The sequence below is a fragment of the Conger conger genome, chromosome 12, assembly GCF_963514075.1.
Source record: "Conger conger chromosome 12, fConCon1.1, whole genome shotgun sequence".
Classification (NCBI taxonomy): Eukaryota; Metazoa; Chordata; class Actinopteri; order Anguilliformes; family Congridae; genus Conger; species Conger conger.
In genome coordinates, this window is record NC_083771.1 from 7022404 (window position 1) to 7041656 (window position 19253).

General features: G+C 40.7%; 2 protein-coding genes across 10 annotated transcripts in view; one reads left to right on the forward strand and one right to left on the reverse strand.

Moving 5' to 3' along the window:
• Nucleotides 1–14432, reverse strand: part of add1 (adducin 1 (alpha)) — a 43498-nt gene extending 29066 nt beyond the window's left edge. For all 9 annotated transcript variants that reach the window (XM_061261918.1, XM_061261917.1, XM_061261915.1 and 6 more), the window contains exon 1: nt 14278–14432. The gene's annotated coding sequence lies outside the window, so the exon portion shown is untranslated. The remainder of the gene's footprint in view (nt 1–14277) is intronic.
• A 41-nt stretch (nt 14433–14473) lies between these two features.
• On the forward strand, nt 14474–18393 carry LOC133141393 (UPF0729 protein C18orf32 homolog). Its single transcript, XM_061261921.1, has 3 exons — nt 14474–14599; nt 16505–16712; nt 17869–18393. Exons 1-3 carry the CDS (start codon nt 14562–14564, stop codon nt 17941–17943), a joined length of 321 nt encoding a protein of 106 aa, XP_061117905.1. The 5' UTR covers nt 14474–14561; the 3' UTR covers nt 17944–18393.
• Nucleotides 18394–19253: the final 860 nt, after the last annotated feature.

Consider the following 19253-nt stretch of genomic DNA (forward strand, 5'->3'; position numbering starts at 1 on the left):
AGTATTTCATAGGTTGCAATAAACCAAACAAGTACTCTGCTTATGCCAGTAGCTTTTAAGTTTCTTTTGTGGAACACTGTTTTAGTGGCCTTTCTCTGTTCTTGGTTTGAGTTTTAGTTGGGAATAATTCAGGTTGTGAGTAGGCATGAATTTCCCATATTTTTACTTTTCCTCTGTTTGTTAGTCCACTTTCCCTTTTTGGGAGTTTTTTGTTAAACTCTACTTGCAATTGTTATTTCTTGGGCTGATTCTCAGTTTGTTTCTGTGGCATTCATGCTTTAGTCATTGCTTCTGCCTTCTTGTTTAAAGTTGGAAGTTTTCTTGGCTGTAACCCCCCCACCCCAGAATGCCAGCAGGTGTGCACTGAAGCCTGCAGAAAGGCCGGTTCTGCTAAAATCACAAAGGGGTAAAAAACCACGACTAACTACTGTAGTATCATCATGACACAAACCAAATGTCTTAAGCAAGTGTTGCATATGTTGTATATATCCTCCGCAAAACAAATATTGCAAGTCATACCTAAGTCCGGTTTGAAAGAAAACTCTCCATTGTAAATGCCGAGACAGCATTGTGCATTTTCTGACTGATAAAAGCCGGTTTGTTAATGCGCAGGGCTAGAAAGTGCATTTGCAGAGATAATGTGCTTTCAGAGTGTCCATTAACTGTGCAGTGGCGACTCTGGAGACAAAGGCGCCATTAGCTGTGAGCCGGGCCACAGAGCGGTTCCGTTCTGCTAGACCATTAGTCTTCGGAGCAGTGTCTCCTCACTTGCTGCTATAACAACCGCACTGCGCGCTGAAACTATCCAGGGCTCGCAGCAGAGGCCCAGACACCCAAAGCCAGCACTGAGACAAAAATGGTACGGAGCGACATTTAATCACAGAAAAAGTGTCAGACTGAAAGTGAGCTAACGGGGTTTTAAGATGCATATTACATTTTAATGAGGGAAAACGCCACATCACCAGTGTGCCGAAACAGGTGTTTAAATGGTAAAACAATGTATACGACCAAGCTAAAATATTCATTATACAGCGAAAGACATAATTGCAAAACTTCTCATTCAAATACCAAAACGGTAAATGTCAGTGTTGATTGTGTGCTATGTTACCTGCTGGGGGCTACAGACAGTGCTTTCTTCCTGAAGGGAGCGTTTTTTTATGTGGGAGGGGTTTAATTACAGAAGAACATCTTGATGAATTTGTAGCAATTAGCCACGCTTGCATGCCGGTTCCTCATTAGGAAAAGAAATCTCTCCTCCTTCCGTGGTAATGGATACAACAGCACCCCAGGATTCAAAGCGCACACACCACGGCATGTAATGTCGGCCTGTGCCAAACCGCGCTCATGTTCTTTTATCCGACGGGGGGCGCAGGCGTCCAATGGCAGTGCGTGGAGACCGGGGGCTGAACAGCCCTAATGACTCTGGGAGCACAGCGGCGCTGACTCAGCACTCCTGAGGGTCACTGCCTTTGTTAAAGTCAAGCTGCTGGTGAGAGGCTACACAGGAGAAATACGACTCCCTGCACAGTGACTGACAGCTACTTCCACAGCGAAAGACGCTTACTGGGGGTCTTCAAATCACAAAATGTACGATACAGACCCTAAAAAGCTAGCTGCTTCATTCCAGTTCTTATAAAAAGCTGTAGTACTTCCACAGCCAAATCCAATGCTGACCACCTCCCTTATCCCCACACAAAAGGCCAGGAAATAACTGAAGCATTGTGTAATAGTATCTCCCTTTAGACAGCTGCACCACACACACTTCTTCTGCTTTTTGGAGAAAAGCTAGACTCCACTAACACAATTTCGTAGCGTGTGAAGGCTTTTAATAGGTTTACTATACGTTTCAGCCTTTTTTTTATTGAATATGGAAATAGGGGGCAGGACTAAGCTTAGTCTGTGTCCATGAAACCGACCTGTGGTGGATTACAGTAAAATGTGCTACACTTTGAATCGGGAAACTTTCACACACCAAGTCCAAAGTCCAGAAACTCCGCATTCGCATCAAAGTGTGCAGCCGTGGCCGTTGCTATGGAAACCAAACACCTGATGGCACATGTAATCAAACTAGATAAGGATATTGAGAACAATCCAATTAGCAGCATAGTTTCCAAAGTAATAATTTCAAAATGTATTGTTACATAAATCTCAAAAATGCGTTCTTATTAAACCAAAAACCCAAGGAGCCATATATATATTAACAACAGACGTTTTTGAAATCTGGGGTATTAGACTAGGGGCACAGAACTTTAGTCCTGGTCTGTGTACTGGTTCTTGTTCCAACCAATGACCTTAGTTGTAGTTTTAGAAGCTACACAGGCCTGCTCCTGAACCTGAGCACAGTAAAATCTTTACGATGCACAGGCAGTCTGTGCCAGTGTACCTGCTGTATACAGAAGTGCCAGATAAACATATGATTGAGCTGATGGAATACTTAAGACCAGGAGCTGGCACAAAATCCTGAAGTGGACTCGTTCTTGTTATGCACCTCTGTTTTAGACTAATGAGTTCAGTTCTATGAAGGAAGAGAGGAGAAACCACAATATCGTCCCTCCTTCCTCCTTCCATCCATTCAGTCACTCCCAGCCAAAGAACAGGCCTCTTTATTCATTGTAAGATAAATTATTGTCATAGGGAGTTGCTTACAACCTGAAACGCTCGGATCTGTAAAACGGGAATACGGTGTAGGCGGTCATTCATGCGATTAAAAATGCCTGTACCGCAGCTGATATCCATCACTGGCTCTGTAAAATGTGCACCACAGCAGACTCCACTGAGCGACGGAGATTTTGGATTTCCTTTGGCGCGACATAAAGAGATGCGCGTATGCTCCGCTGAGTCAGAACTAAAGGGAGGGGGACCCCTCCAAAGCCTGCACTGTTACCATGGCCTGTGCCGGAGATCGACCGTGACCGGACTGGCAAACAGGGCCATCAATTTCACCCATCTAAAGAAGCCCTTTCCCCGTGGCACTCCTCAATATTCCCCTTTTAACTAGGCATCTGTTTAAATATACATCTGAATTATTTTACTATGAATGCTATTTATAGCCAAGTTATACCGTTCACCGGGGCCTGTGAGGCAGTCTGTAAGCTATGCTGTTCACCTGCTAGCAGCCTTCACGCACACCCACACTCTCATGAATACAGGGACACAAACACAGATATATGACACGTACACACACTGTCAATCACACGGCTCAGACCACACCTCACTCAAATGCCGCCATCGCCCACGCGCCTCTGTAAAACGTACAGCTGAAGTAAATGGACACGCATCACCGATGAAGGACGGAAAGCCACACTCGGGCATCTACTGCATCAGTGATTTCTGACAGACTCATGGAGGCACGCCCAGTGGATAAGGTTGAGTGTTTATCTATTGTCTATAGGCACGGTTCTGCATTTTTTAATCATCACCTTTATAAGACCTTGCCTTACTTAAAGCTTCCAGCATTTATCATCGAACAAATGTGCGTTCGTTTCCATTTTTCAACATGCACTTCTACACACTAGTAATAAAAGTCTGTACACTTGAAATTAATGTGAACAGTGAGAAATGCATGAAGGCACCACCCACGCACAGAGAGAGAGAGAGAGAGAGAGAGAGAGAGAGAGAGAGAGAGAGAGAGAGAGAGAGAGAGAGAGAGAGAGAGAGAGAGAGAGAGAGAGAGAGAGAGAGAGAGAGAGAGAGAGAGAGAGAGAGAGAGAGAGAGAGAGAGACCCATTTTCCATCACTATCGATTATCCCATTACCTCACTCTGGCCTCATTCCTCCGCCCATTGGAAGGGGCTAGAAGATGTGAAGATGGGGTCACGTCAGTAACAGACCTGGCAGACGACGCTTTGAGAAGAAATACTTATATTTACATATACATATCCACAAATGCGCTTGCGTTTCCTCACGAGGAAGGAACGTTTGGGAGTTCCTACCTTCTACTTCTAACTTCTCAAAAGAAAATTTAGCATTTTGGAATGTCCTTAAAGATGGCGGACCTCAATCGATTTCTGGGTCAGGAGCAAGGACAAAAACAAAAAAAACCAAAAAAAAGGAGAAAAATAAGCGATTGGAATGAGTCTTCTGTCTCTGACTGGGGAGATGACAGTCCCTGCACGCTCAGTGCAACCAGACAGTATACACGCCCAGCCCTGTCCCAATGCTCTGTGCAATCTCACTGCGGGAAGGACCTTCTTAAAGGATCAGTCATTTCAGATGGACTCATACAGAAATAAACATATTTACACTAAAATATGCATTATGTGCTTTCATTAAGTCACTGAATGCACTATGCATTATGAAATTATATGCGAGTCATAATTTCAATCTCTACAGTTCTGTTTACCGATTACCATGTCTCGACAGTGACACATAGCCTACTCATTTCTAAATAGTAGGAAAGAGCATTCAAATCTCTCAGTATTCCTTAAGTAGTTTTCAACTAAACTCTGCTAACCTGAATGCACCGTGCTATATTAATGGGTTCATTATGAAATTCCAAACGTGGTGTTTCATTCACCTGGGCCATGCCATTTCCCAAAATGACAACTCGTGCAGATACGCAACAGTGGCTTTCCTCTCTAATACAACAACTCTCCTCCATTGCAAATAAATGAAACTTTGCAAAAATTCTGTTCACTTAAAAATACCAGAGCTACATTTCCACAGATATCATGCAAGCAACAGGGTTAGTGAATCAGCCTAGTCAAGGCTCGGCCCTGATTTTAGTTTCCATCACTGGTTTATTATCACACTGTAAAGAGTCCAAACCCCCCTTCACACATTGCACATTCAAGTTTCAAGTGGGCAATTGTTCAGACTGGTAGATTTGCAGCTCTGTCACTATGGAAACCAAGCACATTCCATGGCAACCTGGGAGCAGCCAAAGCACATTACATAATGTAAAAATAAGGTCCCTCTGAAGCAAAGAAATCCATTGTTAATAAGGACATACCAATATTTGGGTCATTAGACAGATTACTGTTAAACCAGTAGAAAAGCAATTTCCACAAGAACTTTTTCTGTGCTCCAAAACCTAATTAGTGTTAGCATATGACTGAGGAGTGATGTCTACCAAAGGTTCATTAGATGCAAACCTCTCAAAGTCCAAAGTAAATTCTGAATTTGAACACGAGACATATACTCTTTATTAGGTAGACCTGTACACCAGCTTGTTAATGCAGATATTTAATCAGCCAATCATCTGTTTTTCAGACCAAATGCCAGAACGGGGAAGAAATGTGATTGAGGTAACTTTGACTGTGGAATGATTATTGGTGACAGACAGGGTTGTTTGAATATCTCAGAAACTGCTGATCTCGAGGGATTTTCACAAACAATAGTCTTTATATTTTGTAGAGAATGGCGTGAAAAACATAAAACATCCAGTGAGCAGAAGTTCTGCAGGCAAAATCATGTTGTTAATGAGAGAGGTCAGGCTGCTCAAAGAAGGTGACAGTAACACAAATAACCACACATTACAACATTGGTAGAAGAGCATCTCTGAACACACAAAGCATTAAACCTCTTAAGTGGAGAGGCTACAGCAGGAGAACACCAATAAGACTAATAAATAAGTCTCATAAATACGTAATAAAGTGCCCACTGAGTGTACCTTTACATAATGTCTTATCTTGACAACGTTGAAAACATCTGACAAAATTGTGATTAAGGTTTTGCAAAATGTCATGCTCGAGACCAGATTCCTGATTAAACAGCATTTATAATGCACACGAGGTAGCTATCGGATAAGGGATTCCAATTAAAATGGCCTTCTACATTCATTCAAGCCAGTTTAGTATACGAAAGGGCTAGAGGGAAAAAGTCTGCTTGTGCTGGTTCCCAGCTTCCCCATCAAACATTTACTCTAGGGGAGCTGTGAAGAACTGGCTGCAGGATCCTGCAGCAGTCAGGGGAGAAGGATGTGTACCGTCAGGTCAGTAGCACACAGGAAGAGCAGCCGGCTCTGACAATCTGCTAAGCAAGCCCCACAAGCCTCTTTTACCCATAGGGCAAATCGTAAATGGTTGGTATTTATATAGCGCCTTTATCCACAGTGCTGTACAATTGATGCTTAGCATTCACCCATTCATTATACACTCGCACACCAACGGCGACTGGCTGGCATGCAAGGTACCAACCAGCTCGTCAGGAACATTTGGGGGTTTGGTGTCTTGCTCAAGGACACTTTGACACACCTAGGACAACCCTCTGACTGCCAGACGACGACTCTTACCTCCTGAACCAATGTCGCCCCAGGGTCATAGGGCACAGGGTTAATGCCATAGTTTAAGCTGGAATGTAGTGCCTTTCTGGGAAGACACTGGAGAGGCAACTTCAACTGAAAGAGTTTTCCAGTAATGTCATTTTAATGCATGGACAAATGTACGTGCACAATTAAGATGCACAGAACATTTTTGAGTAATAACGGGCTTTGTGTAACATCTGGGGTTCACTGAGGACAAAGTATAATTTCCTTCTGCACTTCCCAAACAGCAGATTGAGACTGGTGACTTAAATAACCTAATCAGCAAACATCTCTAATTCAAAAATAAAATGGCACACAGTCGCCCATTCTAGACAAGAGTAAATCTAAATAGCTATCAATCAGTATGATACGTTCCACAAAGGTTGTAGCCTACTGCACAATCTTGCGACACAAACAGAAAATGGAGAGAACCTAGGCGCTCACTGTTATCATGGTCATTGGCGGCTATATTCCTGTTGTTAAGTTTTTTAACAAAACAAAACCAGCTTACCCATCACTGAGATAACACAGACAATGAAAAACAACATTTCAGCCTCCATACAGCAAAAACAACTGTCGCACACAGGAAAGTCAGGCTCCTGGTGGCAATGATAAGAACACTGGACGACTGATGGAAACCAATGTTTACAAGAAGATTCAAAAGTAAAGCAAAAAATATACCATGTGGAATTATTCCCTACATAGAGCATGTAATAACCTTTAAATTGCAACGTTCACATAACTTTTTAACCGGTTCTAGGCCTGCAAAGATAAACATGACAACTACCACTTAGGTACAAACTCGGGGCGTGTGTATTTAAGGACCCTGTGAGGTTGGTCTCCAGTGAGTGTCGCAGAGCTCTCATGCTGGGCTGTAGGAGGGGTCAGGACTCACAGAGATGTCTTTATCTGCCTTTATCACACTTAAAAGCTGCAGGAGATACAGTCATATCTGCCTGACAAGCGACACCCCATGCAAGAGCAACAGAGTCATCCTCTTTGAGATCCCCATCCCTCCATTTCCATCCATTGCTTGTACATGTTATGCATCTTGGATATCTGTATATTTATAAAGTGATGTGCGTAGTCCTATAACAAATCACTGTGTACTGGTCTTTCAGTGTACACACGGAGTCAATTAGCCTAAAGAATTTTGCAGAGCCTCCTATCACTCAATTGCCCCGTTAGTGAAACTCACAGTCTCATGCCAAGACATTTCATGAAGTGCATTCTTTGAAACTTTCTCAGATTAGTATACATGTTTAAGACAAAACATGCAAATGAATGCAAAACACTCATACTCATGTTACAGGCAGTTCAATTCAATTGACGGACAGCGCTGCCAATTCTGTCTCTGTACAATGTTCACCATGTTGCCTACATCTAGAAAACAGAATGTGTTCCCAAACCATCTCCATAGGCGTAAACCTTGCATTGTTTGGTATTTAATGACCAACCTTTCCATCTAAAAACACTGCCTACACAATGGGTGAAAGGAAGAAAAAAAAAAAAAAAAAAAAAAACCTCAAAATGAGAAACACATTTTCATCTTGAGTTCTGGGAGGTCAAGGGTGTGGGCGTGGGCTGTGTAGGAACAGAAACACACACTGAGAGCTGGAGCAGAGTGAGAGTAAATGTTTAAAAGCTCACACTCAGGGTGGAAATGCGATGTGTCCAGTGGGTGTTGGTCTCATTCCTAAAGAATCACGAAATCCAGGGAGTTACCCCCACTCTGTTATCATTGCGTACTTTTAGCCTGCGTAATCCTCATAGCAAGGAAGGGGAAGGGAAAAAAAAGAAAGAAATGGAACTGCCCTGGTGTACAGAGGACCTGGAGTCCATCGGTGATGTGAGATCAACACACAGCAACACAGCGACCCAGGTCAACACAAATCTGCAGCTAGAGCTAAAGGCGTGCATTAGGACAGCACAGACACGGCCTTCACCATCTGACTATAATGCTCTTATGTCTTTTACAGCTGTCACTGTCTGACGCTTCCCACCGAGACCTACACAGTGGACACTGCAGCAAAGAAAATGGGTTCATCCAGTACAATACAGATGCAGTTTATTCCACTGGAGCCTCTAGGCTACATTATCAATATCCCGGTTAAAGCAATGGCCAGGAAAAAGACCCATAGAGCTGCCAGCACACTCGTTATTCTAATCAATTATTTTAATCTACTTTTTTTCTGTAGAAAATGCTGAAATTGGTGTTCATTTCCTCTACACAGGCTTTTTGAGTGACAGGGGCTCTGATGCTTTCAGAATGATAAAAAAGTATGTAAAAAGACTTAAAACAAATTTGAAATGTCATTGCAATATTATTCAGTTTCTTACATTTTGAGGCCAGTTTCCAGTTTTAGACTGGAAAATCCATTAACATTAAACATTAAAACCTTAAATGCCTGATTCACTGTTTCTACACTGCCCGGGCTATAAATGCATTCTCTTTTGTATATCCCAGCTTGGATTTTTGTTACTTGGAAATTTGGACCCAAGTGACAGAAATCCATCTGTAGTCAGGGATCAACCAATGGAACCTCTCCAAACTCCTCTCTGCTGCATTGCTCTGGCATATATACTCAGAGCACTTTATTAGGTACACCTGTACACCTAATAATTCATACAATGATCTAATCTGACAATCGTGTGGCAGCAGTGCAACGCATAAAATCATGAAGAACTTCAGTTAATGTTCAGATCAACCATCAGAATGAGGGGGAAATGTGATCTCAGTAATTTTGTCTGTGCCATGATTGTTGGTGCCAGATGGGCTGATTTGAGTATTTCTGTAGCTGCTGATCTCTGGGAATTTTTACGCACAACAGTCTCTAGAGTTTACTCAGAATGGTGCGGGGGGAAAAAACACATCCAGTGAGTGTGGAGTGTGCAGGTCAACAGAGAATGGTCAGACTGGTTTGAGCTGACAGAAAGGCTATGGTAACCCAGATCACCACTCTGTACACTCGTGGTGAGCAGAAAAGTATCTCAGAATGCACAGCACATTGAACCTTGAGGCGGATGACCATGTTAGGTTCCACTTCTGTCAGCCAAGAACAGAAAGCTGAGGCTGCAGTGGGCACAGGCTGGAAGAACGACGCCTGGTCTGATGAATCTCGATTCGATGATGAATCCTGACTGAGGCATACTGAGCGAGGTAGAATGAGAATTTGGCGCCAACAGCGAGAATCCAAGGACGGCACCAGCCAGACTGGTGGCGGTGTAATGCTGTGCGTGTAATGGTGTGGGGAATGTTTTCTTGGCACACTAGGGGCCCATTAATACCAATCATTCATCTGTTGAATGTCACAACCCATTTGAATATTGTTACTGACCATGTGCATCCCTTCATGGCCACAATGTATCCACCTTCTAATGGCTACTTCCAGCATGATAATGCACCATGTCACAAAGCAAAAGTCGTCTGAAACTGGTTTCATGAACATGACAATGAGTTCAATGTTTTTTAGTGGCCTTCCCAGGCACCGGATCTGAATCCAATAAAACACCTTTGAGATGTGGTAGAACGGGAGATCTGCAGCATGAATGTGCAGCTGACAAATCTGCAGAAAGTGCGTGATTCCATGTGAACATGGAACAGAAACTCAAAGGAATGTTTTCAACATCTTGTGGAATCCATGGTATGAAGAATTGAGGCCATTTTGAGAGCAAGGGGAGGCCCTACCCAGTACTGGTATAGTGTTCCTAATAAAGTGCTCAGTGAGTGTACATTACAGTGCAGAATTGTGGAGCGATATTAATCTGTCACCAATAAAGTGAAGTTAGGTTTGGAGGCTGCGTTAGATCAAGTTAGTCGAACACTGCAGGGCTGCAAATTGAAGGTCTCTATAGGGAGCCAGGACCATGCAGGAAACAGCCTGAGGAGGGGAGGCAGAGAGAGACGACAACACGTCCCCCACGCTAAAGCCCTGGCAGCCCTCCAACCCAGCACAGGGATCACATTACTGAATGAGGCAAGAGGCATGTGGGTAAATGTAGGCTACATTCAAAAGAGCTGTGCTTCAACAATGCGAGAGAAGGCTAGGGCCAGAGAAATAACAGTTTCTTAGAACTAAGGCATAAAATACCAAGGCCTTAGATCTAAGATGACATAGCGATTGAAGCTAAATAAAATGCATATCACTTTACTATGCATCGCAGGAGGTAGGAGTAAGTTTCCCCATTTTCTAACAGCATCTTAAACCAAGAATAAGGCCAAAAAACGTGAGCCAAAAGGCAACATATGTCAGAAAGCTGTACTTTGAAGCTCTCTCAAATATTAAAAATGATTTGTTTTCATATTGTACTTGAAATGGCTATTGCACAATCCTGAGCTCAATGCTCTTATGGTTACTGCTACACTGTACATCCGTACAGTGAACCCCAAAATATTTCAGAATCATATTCCAGCTCTGGATATTCAATCAAATAATTCCTAAAAAACACAGCAGCATGCATTCCCTCAGCTAATATTTCAAACTATTTCCACAATTGCATTGACCAGTAAAAGCAAACAAGGAAGTGTAATGTAAAATCATCCTTGCAAATCATAAATCAATCGCATGAATTCAATGCAAGAAAACGAGTGGAAATGGCGTATGTTTATATTCCACCAGCAACACTCTGGAGGATAATTTTCACAGAAGTACCCTACTCACACCTGTACAAAAAGGTACAGTTCCGACTGCCTCCACAGACCTGTCGCGCCATGTTTCAGCTGAGCTGTCAGTGTGAAGAGAAATAAACTGAGGGCATATCAACAGCACCATAGTTAATGCTGGAAGAAATTATCCCAATGAAAAAAGTGCTTGAATGAACCAAGCTTTAATAGGTCTGCTTTGTAAAGGCAGTCTACCTTAGTGGATGCAATGGATTTAATTCACTTTCTAAAAGGCAGCTCAAACTTAATATAGAAAATGTTTTTTTCAGCTCCAACTGAGCTCTATTTGGCCAAAATATCACAGGATAATAGCAGGGCAAATGGGAGATAGTCAATAAATTTTTTCAGTTATTCTTGAGGATTCAGCACGAAGCACAAGTTTACATATGGAATTAAATCTATTTAATGTGTGTCACAAATATAAATACAGGAGGAAATGTAAAAATGTAGATCTATTTTTCAAAAAATAATATTGTTTGATAATAATTCCAAATGTATATTGAAAAGTTATTTTTAAATATATGCAGGTCTGTTCCCAATATGGACAAAGGCCTACAACATACACAACATTTTGGAAACAAATGGGACGGGCAAAATCATATTTTGTACATAGACGTTTTCATTTATGTGGGCCAGTGCAATGGTGCTGATGCATGCTAACTTTCAACAGCCAATTGTCACAAACTGCACTGCAAACAAGTTAGTTAGTGTGGCATTTAAAATATCATAGTACCTTTTTCCATCCATTGTTGAACAACATTATACATATAGAGTACATAATTACAGTATCAATCAAATCATCATTATTATTATTATTATTATTATTATTTGATATTAGCATCACTTCTTACATTCTGAGCAGAGATTGGACGCATCTTGGGCTGTCAGTGCAAATTGATGAATAAACATGTGCATGAATCCCATACCATTCCCATTAATTTTAAACATCCAAAGAATGCAGCCTAAAGGTTTAAAAATAAACATGGATTGTGGCCAAATGTGACAATTCACACAGGAACTGGGATGTCATCATGACAGTAGACCACAACATAGGTATTTTCAAAATCAGAAGATTGTCATTGTTAATAAGGATAAGGCAGACTGAACTTACCAACTCATGTTGTCTATTTTAATATTCTTCTGAATTAAACAAATATCAGATGTAATATCAATGTTTTATTGATTTATTAAAATTGATTTGAAATGCATAACATAACCAATCCCTAAACGTGGACTGCAAACCAGTAAGACAAGAGATAATGGACCGTGATGTTGCAGTCACGTGAGAATTGCACTCCAACTTTAAATACTGAATAGTTTTAAATAAAACATGAAGATAGTAGTTTTGCTATATTTACCAGCATCACAAAAACACAAGCACTATCATGCAGCAATGACATGCACTGTGACACAACCTGTGGCATAAAACATGCTACATACTGAGCTGTGTGAGCAAACAGAACAAGCAAATGCATTTCATGGCAGGCTTTACACACTTTCCTAGTCAATATTTTTCTAAGTGGACTGGGCACTTTATGTATAGTGGCCAAACACATTAAGTATAATGTGTTTAATGTTTTGTTATTCAATACAAAACCAGTTTTCAAAAAACTGGTATGGCACCCATGCCCTGCATATCATATATGGGGCGGCCTGCAGCGTAGTGGTTAAGGCACATGACTGGGACACACAAGGTTGGTGGTTCGATCCCCGGTGTAGCCACAATAAGATCCGCCCAGCTGTTGGGGGCCTTGAGCAAGGCCCTTAACCCTGCATTGCTCCAGGGGAGGATTATCTCCTGCTTAGTCTAATCAACTGTGCGTCGCTCTGGATAAGAGCGTCTGCCAAATGCCGATAATGTAATATCTTGCAAGCAAAAAAGTAAAATGGTTCTAGTGATGCATGATATATAATCTATCTTGCAGTCTGTTAGTACATCCGATTTAATACATTCTTTAAACAGTGTAATGTCAGAATGCTAAAGAGCAAACATTTGTTTCCCAAGGAATTCAAATGTACAATCAACTGCAGGGTGATCATAGCAGCATTTTAAAGGTGTGGTGGAAGGTTTGGACCAGCGTTTGGTTCTTATTCAAAAGCACAGAGTAGATGTAGTGCGTCAATACAATATCAAGGAAGAATGATTTTACAGAACAGAAATGTTGCAATCTCTGTATGTTCACACGTCGGAAATGCTTTACTACCGCCCACAAGCTCAAATCATCCCGAGGGGATAGCTCAAAGACCTACAATACGAAAAATATCTGTTATTGATCATATTGTGTGTTATGTGTTTGAAATAGAATAGCTTAGATTTAGTTCTAAGGTTGCATAGCTGGCTAAATAGGCATCTGCTTACGACTGTAAAATCATGTCATGTAAACTGCTACAAAGCAGCAAGGAGTGCTGCGCCTACCTTCATATAGCGCCTAACTAGCACGCATAGCCGTAGTCTTCATTTTGCACATCTATTTAGAAGCTACTTCGCTTTTAAATGCAATTCTAAATGCACTTAAAAAAGAAAGAAATGGCAAATGCATTATACATTAGCAGCGAACGAAAATACAGTGCCATAACGTTTCGTACAATACTTTACCTTCAAGCAATTATGCAATACATTACAGTTGGACTTTATAAAATGTATTTTCTAGTTTATGTTATTTTTTTTATTTTTTTTCAAGTATATCTCCGAAAGAGGCAACGCGTTACGCGAGACTTAATCTTTATGAAACACTCTGGTTGAACTAATCCATCAAAACTTTAATAAGACCATGATTTTTGTCCAAGCGTGTGTCTTGGGATGATAGCTCATTCTTAAAAAGAAAACGATCATATACAAAGCAGAAACCGTTTAATTGGGACCAAGTAGATACACCTACAAAAACAAACAAGCTATTTCCGGGCCAACACTCCGTGCATTGCATCAAATTATATTTATCATCCGTAATAGCGATGAAGCGTCCAGTTACAGCAGGAAGAATGTAGTTAGCCAGCTACCGCAGTTCCAACAACACACGATTGAAACACCAGATAGTGGCCTCGGTGATTCTGCTATACACAACAGTTCCTGCACGAATCGAGACTTTATTTTTTATCATTACATTCGTGTGGATAGATGAAAAGGGTAGCTCTGAAATATCCACAAAGAAAAACAAAATAAATGGCCGTAACTACACACGCCCCTTTGTAGCTATAGTGAAATCGCAGTTACTAGATCGTACGAAATGTCGCTAACCAGCTAGCTAGATAGCTAGCTACACAGGTTGCAACCAAAGAAAGCAAGGATAATACATCCCAATGATTTACAACAATAAGGTAGGTGCACAAATTAAATGTAAATAAAATAACTACTGTAGCACGTAGATCTTACCCAGGTTACGATGGAAATAACTAATGGGCAGCTCCTCTTCGATTGGATCTAGCTCGAAATTTTCACTATTTTTATCCACTACCCCTCTGTTTTCAAAAGGTCTGCTTTGGCTAGTTGTCTAACGTCGCTCCGCCCCTCTCATACCCTTTGACTGGGGTGCGGCAACAGAGGAAACTAATTCAATAACATGGTGCCCTATTGGACGGCATGCAAGTAACAAAAATACTGGTTGGATTCTTCACAGTGTAGGCCGTTAAAGCAAAGATGGTGGAGGACATGACAAGATGGAAATGTTAGTTTGTTTACAAGTCAACGGAGAACGGTGTGTTTAAGCGCTGTAATCAGTCGGGCACCTAACGTCTCAATATGTGAATATATCGTAAATGAGTATTTGTACATTAAAGTTCACCCTGTGCAAATACACTTATCGTGTACTAGCAACACCACGGAGATAGTTAGCTATATGCCTAGTTAGCTCTACTTACCTTTACCCGAATCTTTAGACTGGGAAATAATAAAGTGCAATAAACAGCAGTGGTATATTGCAATTGTACACCTAAGGGACGTTAGAGATGCAATCCAATTAAAAACGTTTTGTTTTTTTTATGTCACTATAAGACATTAGATACCAGGCGGTTGCTATGCAACTTAAATGTTACCTTTTTTGTTTTAGCTAGCAAGGTAGTGTTAGTGAGAAAATGTATATGCTTTAATGATGTCTATACGTTTCAATTATGAAAACAATGAAAAACTGCCCAACATTAGTGAGATCACAGTGAGACATAGGAGTACATTTTGATACATGTCCATGATCTGGGGGCAGGGCGTGGATCACTGCGCGATTAGGTTTATGGACAACCATTGGTCCGTTGTGCAGTTATACTTGATCCCAACTTCCTCAGTAGACCGGAAAAGGTATCAAGATATCTCCTGCTTCCATTTCCGTCGTGCTTTCGAGAATAGTGTTACTGCGAACAAGAAAGTGGCTAGTTAATTACAACACTGTTGTCAACAGTGACTGTTTAAAATCGGTAAGTTTCTTTGGTTAGATTTGCGGGTGTAGCTGATGTTTTGGAAAAAGTGAAGTGTAACTTCTATTTATTTCGTTAATTGTGGAAGTGACCTGTTTAGGATAAAAGTTAGCTAACGTTAACTAGCATCCAAACGGAAAACAATACTAGTATCTACTAGCTTGATTAGCAACTTCGCTATCCCAGTGGCTTGTAGTTAGCTAGACTGCTTCTCGTGGGTTAGCTTGTTTGGGCTGTTTTGATCGGCTTTACCTACGAATTGCTGCTTCACTGGTATAATTCCACTGGGCTTTTGTAGACGTAAGCATGGTAGTGGCACTAAGGATAATGAAGTACAAATATATGAATCATAAAAGTAGTTCCCACCACATTACCCATTTGGATGTTCCCAGATCTATGTGGATTGTATCCTCGTATTATTAAGTGGCCGGTATATCTTTGATTCACTTGTAAATATACTATTTTACTGCAAAATAAGAATTGAGTCATGTTTGTTGTGATTGAGTCGATGTATAAGAAAATCTTTTTGCATTTAATAATAATCAGAAAAACCATGCACTCAGTCTTTCTTTGTTAAAGGGGGACACACACACTGCTGTTAGTCTTTAGATGGTGACAGTTTTTGTGGTTTTATTTTACTCCCGCACATTGTATTTAAAACTAAAGGATTGATATTAGGTTAAAGTGCCGACAGGCTTAATTTAAGGGCATTTACATCCACATCTCTGGAGTTCCAAATTGGTCTTGTGGGAATAACTTGCTGTACTTTTTGTCATTAGTGCCATCATCATGCTTAGTCATCATTAGTTGCTGTTTCTTTTGGGATTGTTACCTTCATGCTTGTCTTCACCCAAGTGAAATGCATATTCAGTGGGATTCAGGTCAGGTGATTTAGTTGAAAATCTCCTTGGTTGCTTCAGCAGTGTGTTTGGGGGTCTTGGTCTGAGGCATTGGCCAGCTTCAAGCTCCCAGTTTATCATAAGTTACCATTTGATTTCAGTTGAAATGCTTAAGTATTTGAGTATTTTTTGAAAGGTTTGTATTATTTCTACTTTCCAATAAGACATTTTCATTGTTGATTCACTAGGAATCGTTGTTGGCCAGGGCAATACTTTCCAGCCAATCAGCACATCCCAAACAAACAGTCAAATTGTATGCTTTTTTTAATGAACATTTTGTTGAATTTTCTTTTTCAGGCTTGAACTTTGGGTTTGGGCCGCAGCCATGGTGTGCATTCCTTGCATTGTCATTCCTGTACTGCTCTGGGTTTATAAGAGATTTCTCGAACCCATCATTTACCCCTTCATCTCCCCAATCATAAACCGATTCTGGACAAAAAAAGCAGTCCAGGAGAGTGGAACAGGTGATGCAACAGCTAAGGAGAACTGCAACGGGACATGCAAGGTAAACAATGTTGCATACAAAAACAAATTACAAGTAAATAAATACGTACCTAACTCTAAAATTGAATTTTTTAGTTTTACATTACATTGAAATGCTGATGTTGATTGCTACATTTATCATGAGAACACATGGGCACCAAAGAACTAGCAGCTACCAATGCTGACTGTCAGATTGCTTTGATTCGCCTCATGTTGCCCGTATGAAGTTGCGCTCGAACACGCCACGAAGGCTACAGCTGACAGCCAGCATGCACATACGCTCTGCATCTGCGTGAGAGGAACTGACTCTCCATACCAGGAGCTGGCGACAGTCAAAAAAAGAACTGGAAGACCTAGGGTTGTGGGAAGGTAAACAGATTTAGAAATTAGCGGGTGTCTGTCACATTGAACTGCTATATTGCAGTTCAATGGTCTGTGTCTGTCCACTCTGGTTTCCGCAGGTGTCAACAACATTCATTTTAAGACCTTTTTAATACCACCTGATTTTTAAATATACCAATGTCATTCCAAACGAAAACACGGAATCACTCATAAATGGGGGAGGAAAAAAAACAATCCGGTTATGGTGTTTGTTGATTTGCTCACTCCTCGTGCGCTAATTTGGTAATTCTACAGCCAATCCAACATTCAGTTGGCGGCTTGGTGTTTCAGGGACTTAAGTTGTACGTGGGTCTGTGACAAATAACGGATTCCAGTTCAGAACAAAATAAAATGTTAAAAATGCAAATGAAAGCATTTTTTTTGCCTTCATTTGAATTATATTTTGTCATTTCTCAAATGTTATTTTCAGCCTTTGCTGAACACTATCGCCACCTCCTGGTATGTAGAGTTATTTCTTCTCACAGGCACAGAGCATGCATGCATGTTGGCCATCAGATGTCGTCTTTGCGGTGTGTTCAAGCACAACTTCATACGGGCGGCGTGAGGCGGCTCAGCGATCTGACCGTGATCAGCCTTGGTTGCCGTTAGTTTTTGAAGTTGGCTGGGTGTGTCAGGGCCTTTACAGCTTCAAACTGAACAATGTTACACCCCATCATTACCTGTGGTAATTCACTATAGGGTTGGTTTAAATGGACATTGTCTTGCTCTATTCATTGCAAAATACTCTTAATAAACTTGAATTCTTTGCTCATGTGAAAAATCTTTTTTTTTTTCAGACTGAATGCAATGGGAATGTTAATAGTTCTACCACCAATGGACCAACTACAGTTTCGGATAAGAAGACGGACTGACATTGCAAGGGACAGCTTTGAAAGCAGTGGAGATATTCCATTTTGTGATTATCTGGATTATTTACTGTGATTTCAAATATTTTTTTAAATGGAATATTTAAAAATTAAATTGAGGATAACAGGAGTTGTCATGCTTCTATACAATTAATTCCTGCAGTAGACCATCTAGAAACATACAACCTGAATTTTTATTGTCATTTGTTTTAGAATTTATTCCATTTTAAATTGTATTGTAATTAGAAAATATGTAATATATTGATGAGTTTCTGGCTTCAGGACTTTCCTACACGTCTTTGTCTTGTCTTCATTAGTCAAATTCCATAATTCAACTTGTAATTTTTATTTTAATTACAGTTTCCATATATGTAATACATCTTTATTCTTACCTTGTAGATGTTGTTATATATATTTTGACTTGTAAATAATAAATGTCAATCTAAACACTCTTTATATTCTACTTATATAGTGCGTCTGCATATTGGCAATTGTAATGCGGCAAATTACACCTAAATATTTACATTTAATGTCAGTGGATTGTATGTTCAGCTGTAATGAAATTGGCTTCTCCATGATCTAAAACTACTTTCGGAGGGTTGCCGGTTCGATCCCCTGCCCGGGCTGTGTGTGTATGAATGGGTGAATAAGAAGCATCAATTGTACAGTGCTTTGGATAAAGGCGCTATATAAATGCCAACCATTTACATGTTACTCAGAAGCTCAAGCCCCATCACTGCAATAATGCAGACACAAAACCTTAACACAAAACGCTACTCTTTAATTTGAGAGTATTTACATCCATATCCGGTGATCCATGTAGGCACTACATCCCTACCTACCTGGGCAATTAATTTAATCAACAGTGCGGTTAACTGATAAGATAAAATGTCATAACCACACTATTGGTTAAATGAATTGGCTCAGTGGGTAATAGGATACTCTGTTTACCCATGCATTCTGTAGGCTACAGTGGTCAAAGAGGGAATGTTGCTTTCCACATTTGTTTTGAGCAAACACTGGTCTTCCTCCGCTTTTTAGTGCTTTGCTAAACCTTGGTCATGGTTCAGGTGTGCTTGCATACCGTTATGCCTTGAAAACTCAGCCGCCACTTTATAGTGTAAAGTAAAAACCATTTAGTTAAAGTATATTAATTGTATGTGAATTATGTTCTTCCCATAGCCTGTTTGAAAATAAGGCTCTTCCGTGCATGCACTGCCTTTTTGACCGTTTCCCTGTCGCCCCTTTTCTAGCTGGAGAGCCCTTGTGAACGGAATGAGACGCCTGACCTCTGGTGGCAATTACTAGCAATGCAC

Excerpts from the sequence above, each read along its gene's own strand:
- LOC133141393 (XM_061261921.1), top strand. The coding sequence starts at position 14,562 with ATGGAAATGTTAGTTTGTTTACAAGTCAACGGAGAACG. Across the intron at positions 14,600-16,504 it reads TTACAAGTCAACGGAGAACG|GCTTGAACTTTGGGTTTGGG; the intron begins GTGTGTTTAAGC and ends TTTCTTTTTCAG. Across the intron at positions 16,713-17,868 it reads ACTGCAACGGGACATGCAAG|ACTGAATGCAATGGGAATGT; the intron begins GTAAACAATGTT and ends TTTTTTTTTCAG.